Source organism: Manacus vitellinus, unplaced genomic scaffold, assembly GCF_001715985.3.
Source record: "Manacus vitellinus isolate BGI_N305 unplaced genomic scaffold, ASM171598v3 scaffold_6_pilon, whole genome shotgun sequence".
NCBI classification, from domain to species: domain Eukaryota; kingdom Metazoa; phylum Chordata; class Aves; order Passeriformes; family Pipridae; genus Manacus; species Manacus vitellinus.
The window spans coordinates 22,744,326-22,759,419 of record NW_021940750.1 but is presented as its reverse complement, the minus strand read 5'-3'; the positions used below and the strand labels follow the sequence as shown (position 1 = coordinate 22,759,419).

The following is a 15,094-nucleotide window of genomic DNA, read 5'->3' as shown; positions in this document are numbered from 1 at the left end:
CGTATTGTTAGTTTCCTGCTACCTTAATTTTTTTTAGATTAGGGTATACTTTATATTTGAGTAGTTTTTATATATAAATTTTCCTAGTTAGAAAAAGTATTCACATCTACTTCGAGAATTATCATCAGAACAGCAGCTTTTGACCTGCACTGATAAAAGTGTGAGACAAGAGGTTCAAATGAGTGGCTTGTCCAGAAGAAGACCACTCTGAAGGTACTTTTAGACATAGCAAGGGATATCCTATGGAAAAAGGATATGGAGAATGTTATCTTCTCACTTGATTCACTGTATGCACAATCACCTCTTGACCAGATTTTGGCTGTGATACTTTTAAGATGTTAGAGCTCAGTTTGTTTGCATTCTTCCATGAGAATTTGGTTCTGCACTGTTACAGCAGGAAGGTAATCGTTGACTGGGTCTTGAATGCTTGTGAGAATCTGACCTATCCCTCGGCTGATCCTCTGCCCGTATGACCCACTGCTGTTTTTGGCTGAGATAGTCTGACCTCTGTAGATTTGAGCCTGATGCTCACATATACCAAACTTGCTTAGCAGGATAAACACATCTCTACGAAAAGCTTTGGTGAAAATTGCATAAAGAAAGGGGTTGGCACAAGAATTGAGGGGGTAGAAAAGTACGAGCAAAATCTTGGAATTGGTGACAGTTATCAACGGTTTGTTCATAATGGCAGATAAAGCATGGAAAGAGATGGGAGCCATGCACAGAAAGTCTGTGAAAATCAACACAGCCATTCGCTTGGCAATTTTGGTGTCTTTGTCCCCTGACTTGTACTGAGGGTTTCGCACAGTTACATAGATTTTTATGTAGCAGGCACAAATGATGACAAAAGCAATAATGTTACATATTAAAACAAAGACAACATAGGCTTCAGCCACTGGTGTTTCAGTGTCCATAGGCAAGCAGATGCTGACTTTGCTGTAACTGCTGACCCCAAGCAGTGGTAATAAGGCAAGCAGAATGCATGAGAGCCACCCTCCTAGCATGATCACCAAGGCGTGCCGGAGGCGAATCTTCCGATCTGGGCGCATGGCAAATGTGATGGCGTACCAGCGCTCCAGGGTGATCACAGTCAGTGTGTACACAGAAAGTTCACTAGCAAAGACTGTGAAAAAGCCAGCTGTGTTGCAACCGGGCCCAGTCTGCCACTCTATGGCATGGTTATAGTACTCTGACCTGGTGTAGAGATCAACTGAGGCGATCAGGAGGAGATATAACCCCATGCAAAAGTCAGCAAAAGCCAAGTTACACATCAAAAAGCGTGGTACAGTCAGTTTATAATGGCTGGTGAGAAGGATAAAAAGGACAAAAATGTTACCTAGGATGGCAAACAGGTTCACAAACCACACCACAATCCTCAGAAATGGATATCCCATTATATCCTCACAGGGATTAAACTCATCAGGCTCTGGTGTGCATATTACATCTTCATTGCCTCCACAGACAGGATAGTCATAATGACTGTCAAAGGTCTGGACATCTTCCGTTTGAGGGTTTTTGAGCTCTTTGCCAAAGCCAAGATTTCCTTCTCCATGTTCTTCCGAGAAAATGTAATAATGGGGATTTTCGTGAAAATTCGTGAACTTGGTGTTTGTGTCATACACAGGATCGACGTGATCTGTGTATTCTTCTGCGTAATCTCTGTAAAATGGACCTCTGAGAGCTTTGACTGATCTCTTATGAAAGCTGTGGCTGCCGCTCTGGTTACAAGTCAGGTACTCCAGGATCCTGAAAGAGTAGCAGGAAAAATAATTTCTCATGTTTATAGTCAGACTGGAGCACAGTAATCAAAGGGAACACTTCAAACCATCACAAATGAAAACATAGCTATAAACATGTGATTGGATATATTTCTGTTAACAGAACATATAGTGTACAATAAGCTTGAGCACTTCTGGGCTTTTTTCTTTTTAACTATATTTTTACTTTCTGTGTTGCTATCAGCTGTCTCTGGTAGTAATTTGACTTGTTTAGTATCCATAATTCCTCTTCCTTTTTGGGATCTACGTTCTCAGTATGTAACAAGACATTAATCTACTGTTTATAACTTCTTAGATAATACAGCATTTCTGTTTTCACTGTTGCTCACAAATCAATTTCTCTCAAAACTTCCATCAGTTTAATCTCTGTTCTGTAGGTTGTTTACAGCTAACTAGCAGTGTGGTGATTTGGATCACTGTACTTTACCGTGTGATGCAGCTGTATTTCTAGTGAAAACTTTTTCAGTAGTCAAAAGCTTTTCAGTTTAAAAAAGTATGAGACTTGAGGCTGTAATCCCTCCCACACTTTTCTCTAGGTCTTGCTACAGCACTGTATCCTTTTCTTTTTTCTTTCTCTTTAATTCTGAACTCAACAAGAGGAGGAACTTCTGGAAAAGGTCCTACAAAACATTCCTTTTCCCGCCAGTTTGCAATTGTAATCTCTGTTTCAAAGAGCATCATCTATACCTCAAAAAAATTGTAACAAAAGTGGCAATAGATGTAATTTTATATTAATAATAAAACATTGTCTTTACTTTCAAACTTAAAAAAAGAATGACAGTGAAACTCACCCACTTTTTTTTTTCCAGCTCTTGAAAGCACAACAGTGACTTGGGTATGATAGGTCAGCTCGCATTATCTGAAGAAATATCTTTACAGCTGGTAATTTCTTTAAAGTCCATGTATTTTTGGCCATTAGTTCTTTTAGGCTTTCCATTCCTTTGGCTGGAAGGTTAGAGATAGCTGTTCTGGAGACATCCCTAGGTAAAGGAAGAAAAAGACAAATGTCAGAATATTCACTGAATTTTTTCAGATTCTTACAGTACTTCAGGAGTTTCACAGAATTCTACAGCAGAAATCAAATCCAGAGTAGGTGGAGGTTGCATATTGCCTTGCTAAGTTCAGATACCATTCAAATTCAAGTAAGTTATGATTTCTCTGTGATTTTTTTATCTTTTAAAGCTCTTGTCTTTAATGTTTCATAGAGCAGAATATGAATTATAAAGAAATATCATGACTTTTAAAATTATACATTTAAAGCCAGCCAGAGACAGGTGCATATGCAAACACAAAGCTTTAAAAATTCTTTAAAGAAGTCACATCTTCCACTGGAAGAGCTATATGCCCTTAGACTTCTTTAGACTCATTTTAATCTCTTAGCACACTTCAATAGAAAGTACTGCAATTACTAAAAGAATATTCTTTATATACGGAAATTAAAATCTTCTTAGTCCATCCTGAATATCTCAGAAAATTGAGTATTATGTTTGTTGCTTTCTACTTGACTGCTGAGGTGGACTCAGTACCACATCAGCAGACAATTGATGGGGAAGGTGGCTTTCCTTTAGAACAGCCAGGTGAATGTTATCTAGTCCTGATAGTGTTTTCTACTCAGTTTTTTTTTGTCCCAAAACCTCTTCTACTGACTCTTGAAGTCAAGATGTTCTCAAGAGTTACACTCTGTGAAGAAATAAACCCTGTGAAAAGGGTTCTAGTGTAGAAACTTTAGCACTTTTATCATGAACACCCTAATAATAAATAATAAATTCAGCTTTTTTCTGTGCATTGGTTTTTAAGAGTGCTGTTCTTATCCCTCTAGAAGTCTTACCCACTGGCTAGTTTCTTGCACCTAAGAGAAAACTAGTACTAATTTTATGCTTTAAACAACTTCTAAATACCTAAAACACTTGGGTTTGTTTTGGTTTTTTTCCTCCTTTTGATTTGCTTGTATTTGTTTTTAAATTGAGTTAGTAATTGCTTCTCCTTTTTGTAGGAGGGCTTTTTTACTTCTAAAAGCTTCTTTGCTATCATATGTATTTGACTATGTCACAACTAGTTGATTTCAACTGCATAAAATTCTTTTTTGTTTTTCTGGAGTCCTTTTTGATATGTTTCTAACAAGTTCCTGAAGTGGCTCTTATAAGACTCTGAATGCTGCCTGCTATCATTTTAGCTTCTAAAGAATCACTGAGTAGTTGAGTTTCCAGATCATCCAGTTTGACCTCCTTGCTCAAAACAGGGTCAAGTTGAGCTCAGAGGACTGTCTCCAGGACTGGAGACTCCACGGCCTCTCTAGCAGTGTATTACATCATTTGACCACTCTCACAGTAAAGAAATTATTTTTTTATGTTGAAATGGACTTTTTTCTATTTCAGTTTGCACTTATTGCGTCTTGTCCCATCACTGAACACCACTGAGACCCTGACTCTGTCTTCCCAGTACCTCATCCACCCTCCAAGTATTTATACACATTGATAAGGTTTCCTTGACTCCTCTCCAGACTAAGCATTTCCAACTCTCTCAGCCTATCCTGCTATGACAGATGCTCCAGTCCCTTACTCAACTTAGTGGTCTTTTCATTTTTCAGTAATGTCCTCATTTCCACAGAATTACCGAATGGGCAAGGTTAGAAGAGACCACAGTGGGTCATCTGGTCCAACCTCCCCACTCAAGCAGCATCATCCTGAAGCACATTGCACAAGATTGCATCTTCAGTGGGAGACTCCACAACCTCTCTGGGCAATTTGGTCCAGTCACTTGCACAGTGAAGAAGTTCTTCCTTGTTTTCAGGTGGAATTTTCTGTCCACTAGTTTCTGCCCATTGCCTGTTGTCCTATTGCTTGGCACCACCAAGAAAAGCCTGGCTCCATCCTCTTGATGCCTTCCCTTCAGATGCTTAAAGACATTGATGAGCTCCCCTCTTAGTTGCCTCTTCTTGAGGCTGAACAGGCCCAGCTCCCTCAGCCTTTCTGTGTATGAGAGATGTTCCAGTCCCTTAATCGTCTTTGTAGCCCTTCATCAGACCTGTTCCAGGAGCACCATATCTCCTTTGTAGTAAGGAGCACAGAACTGGACACTGCACTCCAGATGCAGTCTCGCTAAGGCTGAGTAGAGGGGCAAGATCACCTCCCATGACCTGCTGCCAATGCTATTCCTAGTGCACCCTAGGATACTATTGGCCTTCTTGGCCACAAAGGCACACTGCTGGCTCACAGACAGCTTGTTGTCCACCAGGACCCCCAGGTCCTTCTCTGCAGAGTTGTTTTCCAGCAGGTTGGCCCCCAGCCTGTGTTGGTGCCTGGGGTTATTCTTCCCCAGGTGAGGACCCTGCATTTGCCTTTGAATTTCAGGCAGTTCTTCTCTGCCCATCTCTCCAACCTGTCAAGGTCCTTCTGAAGGGCTGCACAGCCCTCTGGGACACGGCCACTCCTCCCAGCTTGGTGTTGTCAGCAAACTTGCTGAGGAGGTGTCTTCCCCTCCATCCAAGTTAGTGATGAATAGGTTAAACAATACTGTGCCCAGTATTGAACCTTGGGGGACATCACTAGTGACAGGCCTCCAACTGGACCCTCTGCCACTGACTACAACCCTCCAAACTTTGCTGTTCAGCCAGATCTCAATCCACCTCACTGTCCACTCATCCAGTCCACACTTCCTCAGTTTGTGTATGAGAGTATTGTGACAGTGTCAAAAGCCTTGCTGAAATTGAGGTAGACAGTATCCACTGCTTTCCCCTCATTCAGCCAGGTTAGTTGTTTCATTGTAGAAGGCAATCAGGTTGGTAAAGCATGAATTACCTTTAGTGAATCTCTGCTAACTAGTCTGATCATCTTGTCATCCATGTGGATAGAGATGGCCTGCAGAATGAGGCACTCCAGCACCTTTCTAGGTACTGAGGTGAGGCTGACTGGCTGGTAGTTCCCTGGACCCTCATTCGTTCCCTGGGCCCTCATTCTTTCCCTTTCTGAAGACAGGGGTGATGTTTGCTTTCTTCCAGTCCTCAGGCACCTCTCCTGATCTCCATGACCTTTCAAAGATGATCATGAGCTGCCTTGCTATGCTGTCTTCCAACTCTCTCCCAACTCATGGATGCACCCTGTAAAGGCCCATGGAGTTGTGGATGTCAAGTCTGCCTAAGTGTTTTCTGATCCAACATTGCTTTATCCTGGTCTCCTGGGTCAAAGATTCCTGAGGGCTGTTCTTGTCAGTGAAGACTGATGCAAAGAAGGCATTCATTAACTCTGCCTTCTCTATGTCCTCTGTTACCAGGGCCCCCCTCCCTATTTAGTAACAGGCCCACGCTACCCTTAGTTTTCCTTTTGTTATTGATGTATTTGAAGAAGCCCTTCTTGTCCTTGACATCCCAGGCCAGATTTAATTCCAGATGGGCCTTGGCCTTCCTTATCTCATTTCTACTTACTCTGATAACCTCTCTATGTTCATCCAAGTGGTCTGATCCAGCTTATGCTTGAGTAATGGCAGGAGTTCATCCACAGAGGTCTCTTGCCCACTTTGCCCAGTTTCTTGCTGATTGTGATACATCATTCTTGAGCCTAGAGAAGGTTATCCTTGAATATTAACCAACTCTCTTGGACCCCTATTCCCCACAGAACCTGCTCCCATGGGATTCTTCTTCCCAGGGCTCTCCTGAAGTCCATGGTTGTAATCTTACTTGCTGCCATGTTCCCTCCTCACCTGATACTGAATTCCACGATCACATGGTCACTGCAGCCAAGCCAGCACCCAACCTTCACATCTCCAACAAGGCCTTCCCCGTTTTTTAGTATAAGATTGAGCAGCACACCATTCCTTGTGAGATCCTCCACTACCTGACAGGAAGTTCACATCAACACTTTCCAGGAACCTCCTGGACTATTTGTGCTTTGCTGTATTACTTCTCCAGCAGATGTCAGGGTAGTTAAAGTTCCCCACAAGAACCAGCGCCTGTGACCCTGAGGCTGCTTCTTCTGCTGCCTGTAGAAGGCCTCATCCACTTCCACCTCCTGATCAGGTGGCCTGTAGCAAACACCCACAACAGTGTTAGCCTTATTATGTCACCCTTTTATCCTAACCTATAAGCTCTCAACTTCCCCATCATCTGTCCAAGACAGAGCTTGATACGTTCCAAGTGTTGCCTCACATAGAGGGCAACTCCACCACCACGCCTTCCCGATCTGTCTCTCCTAAATAGCATGTAGCCCTTCATGACAGCATTCCAGTCATGCGAGCTGTCCCACCATGTCTCTAATCAGGAGATCAAAGCCCTGTGACAACACACAGACCTCTGGTTCCTCCTGTTTGTTCCACTGCGTGTGTTGATATACAGGCACTTTAAAGAAGTATTTGATTGTGTCAATATCCCGGGAGGGGTGCAAAGGGATGCCCCGTAGTCCTGTCTTGAGATTATATCTTTGGATGCTTATATTCCCTCTTAAGTCTCCCTTTGCTCCTTGGGTGGTTGCTATAGCTGTCCCCATATCTTATCTCTGTTGAGCTTGGCTATGCCCCTGTTCCCTTTCAAATGTAATTTAAAGCTCCCACGATGACCCCTGCTAACTTGTGAGCTAAGATCCTTTTTCTCTTTTGAAACATTTTATAGAACTCTCCTTCTAGAGCAAAATATCTTGGTAAACTAGATCTTGGAATAGATCTTACCAAGACAAGACTGGCCTTTCAGCAACTCTCACAGGTGTCCATCAAGTCCTCATGGTGGTGGCAGCTATCTGCAAGTAGGTAACGTGGTTAAATGCTGTGTGATGGGAGATGTTGAGACTCTTTGGAAGCAAAGTGATACCTCACAAACTCTTGGGAGTTCTTTGAAGATGTACTGGCACAAGCTATGGAGAAAGGTGATTCCGTTTGTGCATTGAATTGAGATTTCTGAAAAGCCTTTACAAAATCAGATATCAAGGGCTGTTGAGGTAACTAATCTGTTATGTGTCAAAGGGAATGGCTCTCCTGAATTAATTAAAAGATAAAAGAGTAGGGGAAAAGCCTGAGAACAGGTGACAATTTTTCATACTAGAGGAAGAATGGAAAATTAATTGGTATCTGAATGTACAGGTCATTGCAGCAGGGTCTACAGAGTCTAGGCTAGCACCGGTACTACTGAAATACTCATGAACTGTCTGGAAAGAAAATGAGAATAGCTGCAACAAAGCTTGTTTCTGACACAAAGTCATACAAGGTAGTGAAAACTAAAGGTGATTGTCTAAAGAAGTAGAAGGCTCCTGCAATACTGTGTGACTGAGCAGTAAAATAATTGATATGATTCAATATTGATGAATGTAAAGTGCATTTAGGATCAAGAAATTTTAACTGTACAAGGATGACAGTGGGGTTAAATTTGGCTAGCACTCTGGAAAGATCTTTGAGTCCTCTACAAATGTCAGGTCAGTGCTTTCAGTAATGTTAAAGAGAATGAATGCTAAGAAGTTTCAGGAAAGAACTAGAAAATAGAACAGAAAAATTTCACTTTGAAAATCTAATATGACTAACAAATATTATATGCAGTTCTAAAAATACTATATGCACTTACAATTAGAGTATGAAAAGCTACAGCTAGGATGATAGAAATAGCAAGTTGTTTATATATGAAGTAATAAGGAGCAAATAAGGACTTTTCTCTTGGAAAGAGCTATGACTGGGAGCAGTAGTAGACTACAGTGCCATGCATATTGGTAATGATTATTCAGTCTTGTGAGATGAGTTTTGGGAGACCTAAGAATATAAGACTTAAAAAAAGGTGTAATCTTTTCACAAAACTGCATCATTCCATTGTGAAAGTCATTGCCATGGTTCATTGTGCAGGTCAAAAAACCAAAGTAATGAGAAGAACAATATATATACATTTTTGTTTTGTTGTGTAATGTTCCCCTCAGAAATGGCTGGGTCAGGAGGAACACCCTAGGGGACAAGGGCTCTTGCCTTGGAAATAGCTGCTGAGAGGAGCTTCTCCGGGGCCCTGAATGCGCAGGGAAGGGAACTGCAGCTTCTAGAGAGCTGCGAGCAGAAGGGAGCAGCCAGCCCAGGGCTGAGAGGGAGGCAATTTCCCAGGGAGCAGAGGTGAACATACAAAGCCTGTGGCAACTCAGAGTGTTATCAAGAAAGATCTGTTCAGTGAGAAGAAAGGGTTTGGAAGAATTAGTAATAAGATTATGTAATTTCTGTTCTATCTTACTGAATCCTTTGAAGTCTTTTGTGTATGTGCATAGGGTTTGTATTTAAGCAGTTAGGTATTGCAGGTGGTGTTTTCAAGCACTCTGCTTGTTTTACACTGGGGAGCTTGGGTAAAAGGTACAGGCATAGCTGCGCTGAAGTTCTTGTTGATTTAGGATTAATCCTATTGCAGAGCTAACAACAGATAGTTGGTCCCATCCATGGACCTTATTAAGCACAATGGCTCAGAAGTTTGGAAGTTTCCAAAATTCCTAGTTTAGGAAGTCTCTAAACTGCTGGTATGGTGGCTGCCACCAAAAAGTCTTGTGACCTCTCTGTACCACTCTATTGCAAATCGAAAAGCCTCCTGGGAGTCTGGTGATAATTTGTCTCCCAGTGGAAGATAACTTCTTATAATGTTACTCTACCTAGGCCCACACTCAGTTAGTGATGAAGTGTATGTCAGCTGGCCAAGAGGAAAATGTGGGATTGTCAGGAATTTTTTTACCTTACAAATCTAGTCTTGATGATTTTCTATTGAGATTCACAATCTACTTCAAGCAGCACAGCAGATGTCTTCAAACTGGAAAGCATGGGATTGATAAGGTTTATAAATTAACCATCTTCAGAGCTATGTGAATCCGAGTAGCTGGAGTTTGCCAGTACTATAGTATCTGTGTCTGCATTGTTATAGAAAACACATTTTCCTAGAAGATTTCTTTGTAGTGTGCCATTGTATAGAGTCATAGAATCATTAAGGTTCCAGAAGACCTTTAAGATGATCAAGTCCAACCATCAATCTAGCACCACCACCATGTTCACCATTAAACCATGCCATCAACTGCCATATGCACATGTTTTTTGAACACTTCCAACTCTTTCTGTGATTTTTTTTTTTCCTAATATCCAATCTAAACCTCCCCTGGAGCAACTTGAGGCCATTTCCTCTCATCCTTTCACTGGTTACCAAGTCCTGATCAGTCAAGTATGGTCAGTCCCAGTCAGTCAAAGATGATCAATACAGATTTTGGTCTGCTCAGGAAAATGGGAACTGACTGCAGTTAGGTCAGTCTCATTAATATCTAATAATATTGATAACTAAGATGTTGTTTAAACACAGCAAAGCTTACATTGCACAGAAGAGTTATATTGTGAAGAGGTTGGACTTGATGATCTCCAGACATCCCTTCCAACCCTAACAATTCTGTGATCCTGTAATTCAACTACTTCCTCCTTCAGCTGCTTCAGAACTTTTCTGGTGAAAACCATCCAGTCCTTGTGACTCATTATCATTCATTATCACAATTTCCTGCCTAGCCTCTTTTATAGTCACTTCAGTTTGAGACAAATCCTCTTGACAAGTCCATCAGACCTCTTGCCCATTCTCTTGTGCAACCTCCGACTTAGCTCCCCTGCAGAAAGGCAGCAAATGAGCCACCAGCTAATATCACATACCTGGGAAAAGTCAGCATGTAAAGGGCTTTTGTAAAAATAAGTCCTGCCTTGCAAACTGCTTTGCCTGTTGTGCCTAAGATCTGCTCAGAGTCTCCTGGGACTTCTACAGGGCCTTTGACAAATACCCACAAGGCTGATTACTGAAACTGGGCAACCACACTCCTTGTGGAAGGTGTCAAATGTTCAGGATTATGGTGGAGGCAAGCAACATTCACTTCTAGCCTAGATCCAGACCAGACTTTAGCTTTTAAATAGCCATGGTCTAGAGCTCACTCAGGTGCTGGAAGTGGTCTGTCTGCAGCAGCTGGAGCTCTACACTGTGGGGAGTAACAGTAACCAAAGTGCTCTCAACCACTTTTGACATTGGCTTGATAGCTGGTTTGTTTTGTCCTCACATGTTTTCTTATAAATCTCATGTGACACTTCTAGGCTGTTCCTTATCTTGTATGAAATTTACACATTAGATTAAATGTTAAAGAGACTGTAGAGAGCTTCAGATAAACATGGGAATAAAATACAGCTTCTGATTTCAGAGATGTTGTTTTCTGAACCAACTGTATATTATAGAAGTGTTAAACAGATATTTAGATATTCAAATTTTATTTCTTTTTTCCTGAGTTATTATTTTTTGGTCTAATTCTTTGTTGACTTTATGAAGTCAGAGGAGATATAAGAGATAATAGCTTTTGCCAACAATCCTTTTCATTGCTGTAAGCTGCAGTTGTAGTATGAAATCAAGTAGTACTGATTATTTAAAAGACAGATAATTAAGAAAAAGAGACTGATTGCATCACAGTACAATTGAGAATTTTTGCCTAATCATATACCAATTTCTGAGTATTACAATAGTTAAAAAAGCATAAAATATATAATAAATATATAATAGATGGGCTTAGACTATAGATATTATTTTATTCTCTACTGAAAGATTTTTTTAAATCTACAAATTTACATTGTTTAATTAGCAGAATGCAGAGTGCTCCTGTTGCTTGAAGACTTGCTTGTGCCCAGTGGCAGGAACAACAGAATCTCCTGAGGTAGGACCCATTCTTAGATTGGGAGAATTGCAGAGAATTAACTAATCATATATATCTTGTGTGACTGTAATGTTTTGAGTTTGGACTGTGTGTTTTGTAAAAGCTATTTGACTAATGAGCCTGATTGTATTTTTGTTGTACTCTGTTGAACTTTTGCTCTGGGCAAAAGCTCTCATGCAGCTCTCATTGCATTTAGTAAATCAGGTCTGCTGAATTGCTGCATCCTTGCCAAGATTTCATTTTCAGATGAAGAACAATGTACTGTTATTATCCTGTTAAAATAGTTTTCTAAAGGGAGCAATCTGTGTATACATCTATGAAGATGCTGTATACATCTGGGTATACATCAGTGACAAAGGAACCAGAATTACTGACTCTCTGCTTCCTTTGCAGGGAAAAACTGAAAATTTGAAAAAAAAATTACCTAACTTTTCAATATCTACTTAAATAAAACATCTAATTAGGGGGTCTGAAAGCATGGCCAAACTAACACAACAAAGATATAGACAGGCATAATTCTTTGTAGTTAAATCTTTCTCATTGGTTTTCTTTAAGGTCAAATGGAATATTACTCCATTAGGGTGGATCCATGGTCTGTATTTCAGCCTTTAAGTTTGCTGTTGCTGCTGAAATTCTAATCAGAAAAAAGCACCATCTGTGGGGCAGATGTTCCATCAACCATAAATTCTTATCTCAGTTCAAGAGTGCATAAAGGGAACTCCAGACAATTAGTTCTTCCAGCTTGCTAGGGGAGGCAAGACAGAGTTTCTCTTTTGAGATCTGTAAATGTTCCTTTTTTTCTTTTTTTTTTTAGTTTTTTTCTGCAGGCTGCTCCCATTATAAGCAGTGCCATTCATTGCTCCAATAAAAAAGCAATATTCTCACAATAATTTTCCATAGAGTTAAATTTCAAGGCAAAACAGTTTTGAAAGTAGAACTTTCTTTTTGAGGAGTATCCAATGGCCAGCTAACAACAGCTAAGTGCCTGAAGCAAAAATGACTTAACAAATTATTTCTTATAATAAGCCAAGCTGTTTATGCTGCCCAAGGAGTATGGACAGGCTGTATTGGTCAGACTTCTCAGACTGTTATGCAAGTTAACAAATCTCTGGTCTCTCTGTAAATGACTCGTTAATATTGATCATGATGGTATAGTGCAGGGTGTACACTAAGGCACTAATTCCAAGAACATTTCTGTTTCCTGTGGGAGATATTAGTGGCCATTGATGTGACACAACAATAAATATTAGATTTCCACTCTGTTTTGGGTTTGGCTGGCATAGAGTTAAATTTCTTCACAGCAGCTAGTATGAGGCTATGTTTTTGATTTGTGAGTGCAAATTGTGTTGATAATACAGGGATGTTTCAGGTACCACTGGGCAGTGCTTGCACTGAACCAAGGCATTTTCTACTCCTCACACCATCTGACCAGCGAAGAGGCTGAGGGTGCACAAGAATTTGGGAGGGGACACAGCCAGGACAGCTGACCCCAACTGATGAAGGGATATTCCAGACCTTATCACATCATGCTCAGCAATAAAAACTGGGTGGAAGTTTGCCAGGACTGCTATTGCTTGGGGGCTGGCTGGGCATCAATAGGCTGGTGGTGAGCAATTGGTTTTGTTGCATCACTTGTTGTTCTTGGGTTTGGTTTGCTTTCTTCCCCCTCTGGTTTGTGTTTTGGTTTTTTTGTGTGTGTATGTGGGTTCAATGTGGTTTTTTTTTAATTATTAAACTGTAATTATCTCAACTCATGAGTTTTCTCACTTTTACCCTTCCAGTTCTCTCCCCAGTCCAGCTGGGTGCAGGGGTGAGTCAGCAGCTGTGTGGACGTGAGATTCAGACCAGGGTTAAACTGTGACACCGTATTAAAATCTTTAGCTTAGGACTAGTATATCAAAATACCATGATGTGAAATACTCTGGCTTTTTAAATCACTTTTGATTTCCTATGCTTATGTGCCGTTTTTTGCTTTCTGCCTTTGAAAAGCAATACTTCTCTCTGTAATGACACTATTTCTCTTTAGTTGTAAGTGCTACTAGAACTCTTATTAGCCATGGAGATATATCATTCAAATAGGAGATGGATAGCTGGCTGTTATAAAACATCCTGAGATTGAGGATCAGTGGTAGCTAGGATAGCACAATAATTGTAGAAGATTAGAAAAAATTCAAGTCATTTGAGAGATCTAACTTGAAAACACAGAATAAGAGGGAAGTTCTTTACAGTTAAATATGTATATCCTAGGAAGTCATCTCTAGCCCCTAAACCAAGAGGTATCATGTAGCTCACACATCTCACAGTTAGCCCTTGCAGAGGGAGCTTACCTGGCAGTGTTATTATTGCATATGATTAACCCACAACTCTTAGCAGCATCTTAACTTGTTCATGTGTCTAGCATAACAATAACAACACTGGTGCTTTAAATACCCACAGTAACCAAAGTTGGAGTCAAAAGAGTCAAAGATCTGTGCTGCTGCAAGCTCTCAGCTCCCTTTGACTTAAGATCCTCAATATTTTGTATTCTCCCATCCCTAGGAAGCAGCTTTTCAACCCATTGTGCACCTGTAGCCTCAGAGGGAAGATGTGCAGTGCTATGTTTGGGAGCTGTACGACACCCCAAATATAACAGAAGAGTGCACCTTGCTTGGAGACTGTATTTATTGTGACCATGTAATATCATAATGGAAATATGTAATGGAAATCCAGGTAAAGTTCTATCAACTGAAAAATGTCTTTCTGGTCAGGAACAAAATGAGAAAGGTGCCATCTGCAATATTCAGAAAAATGCCTTATTATCCAAATACTAATAAAGAGAAGGCTGCCATGTCACCAACCCAGCCTCTATCACAGTTCTCTGACCATGGCCATTCTAGTTCAGGGGTAGGTAGCCTGACCCCTTCTGAAAGCAGAAGCAGTGGAAATGAAGGTGATGCAACCAACAGGGAGGAAGAGGAGCAACAGCCACCACAGACAGGCAGTTGAACAGCCCCTTTGTGAGCTTTCTCAGCTTTCTCTCTTGATTTGTTGCCTTCTGCTTCCTGAACACACTACTTTGCTCTGCCTAGATGGCCAGTTCTTCTCCTGATGTTGAACTAGGGCTTTGACTGTGCTTTTCATATACAAAATGTCTAACTTTTAAGACATAGCCAGAAAATACTACCATCTCTCTGCTGTCTCAGGATCTGACCACTCATGACACAACTGAGGTTTATCTCTCAGGTGAGTCAGTGATAGGAAAAAACAAAAAGGCATGTTTATGTTGGACAGTATCCTGAGGGACACAGTGCTGTGTGTTACTGCCTTTACCTATTCTTCTCATACACATCTGCATCCCAAGGATTTTGCAGCTCCAAATGAAGAGGTCTGGACTAGTTCCCTCCCTCCCTCTGGACCCCCTTCCCTAGTGGTTTGGGGGTTACAGTGGTAGTGCTGGGTTGATGGTTGGACTAGATGATCTTAAAGGTCTCATTTAACCTTGAAGATTCTATGATTCTATGATTATTATGGACTGCCCTTCTAATGTCCAATTATTTAAGGTATCTGCTTCAGACATATGACTCTCTCTCCCCTCACACCAGTGAAAGGAAAACCTGGTATTTCCCAGAACTGGTCTCATGTTTCCGAGGACTCTGCTAATAACTTTGGTGGACCTTGTGGTAAAGG

At 40.9% G+C, this 15,094-nt stretch overlaps 1 protein-coding gene across 3 annotated transcripts in view; it reads right to left on the bottom strand.

Moving 5' to 3' along the window:
* Positions 1-295: 295 nt before the first annotated feature.
* Positions 296-15,094, bottom strand: part of TSHR (thyroid stimulating hormone receptor) — a 67,315-nt gene continuing 52,516 nt past the window's right edge. For 2 of the 3 annotated variants that reach the window (XM_018082340.1, XM_018082341.1), the window contains 2 exons: positions 2,570-2,758; positions 339-1,746 (listed from right to left, as the gene is read on the bottom strand). In XM_018082340.1, coding sequence (XP_017937829.1) covers positions 339-1,746; positions 2,570-2,758 — 1,597 coding nt within the window. Of the gene's footprint in view, positions 1,747-2,569; positions 2,759-15,094 lie in introns of all 3 variants that reach the window. The other variant, XM_018082339.1, reaches the window with a different exon arrangement.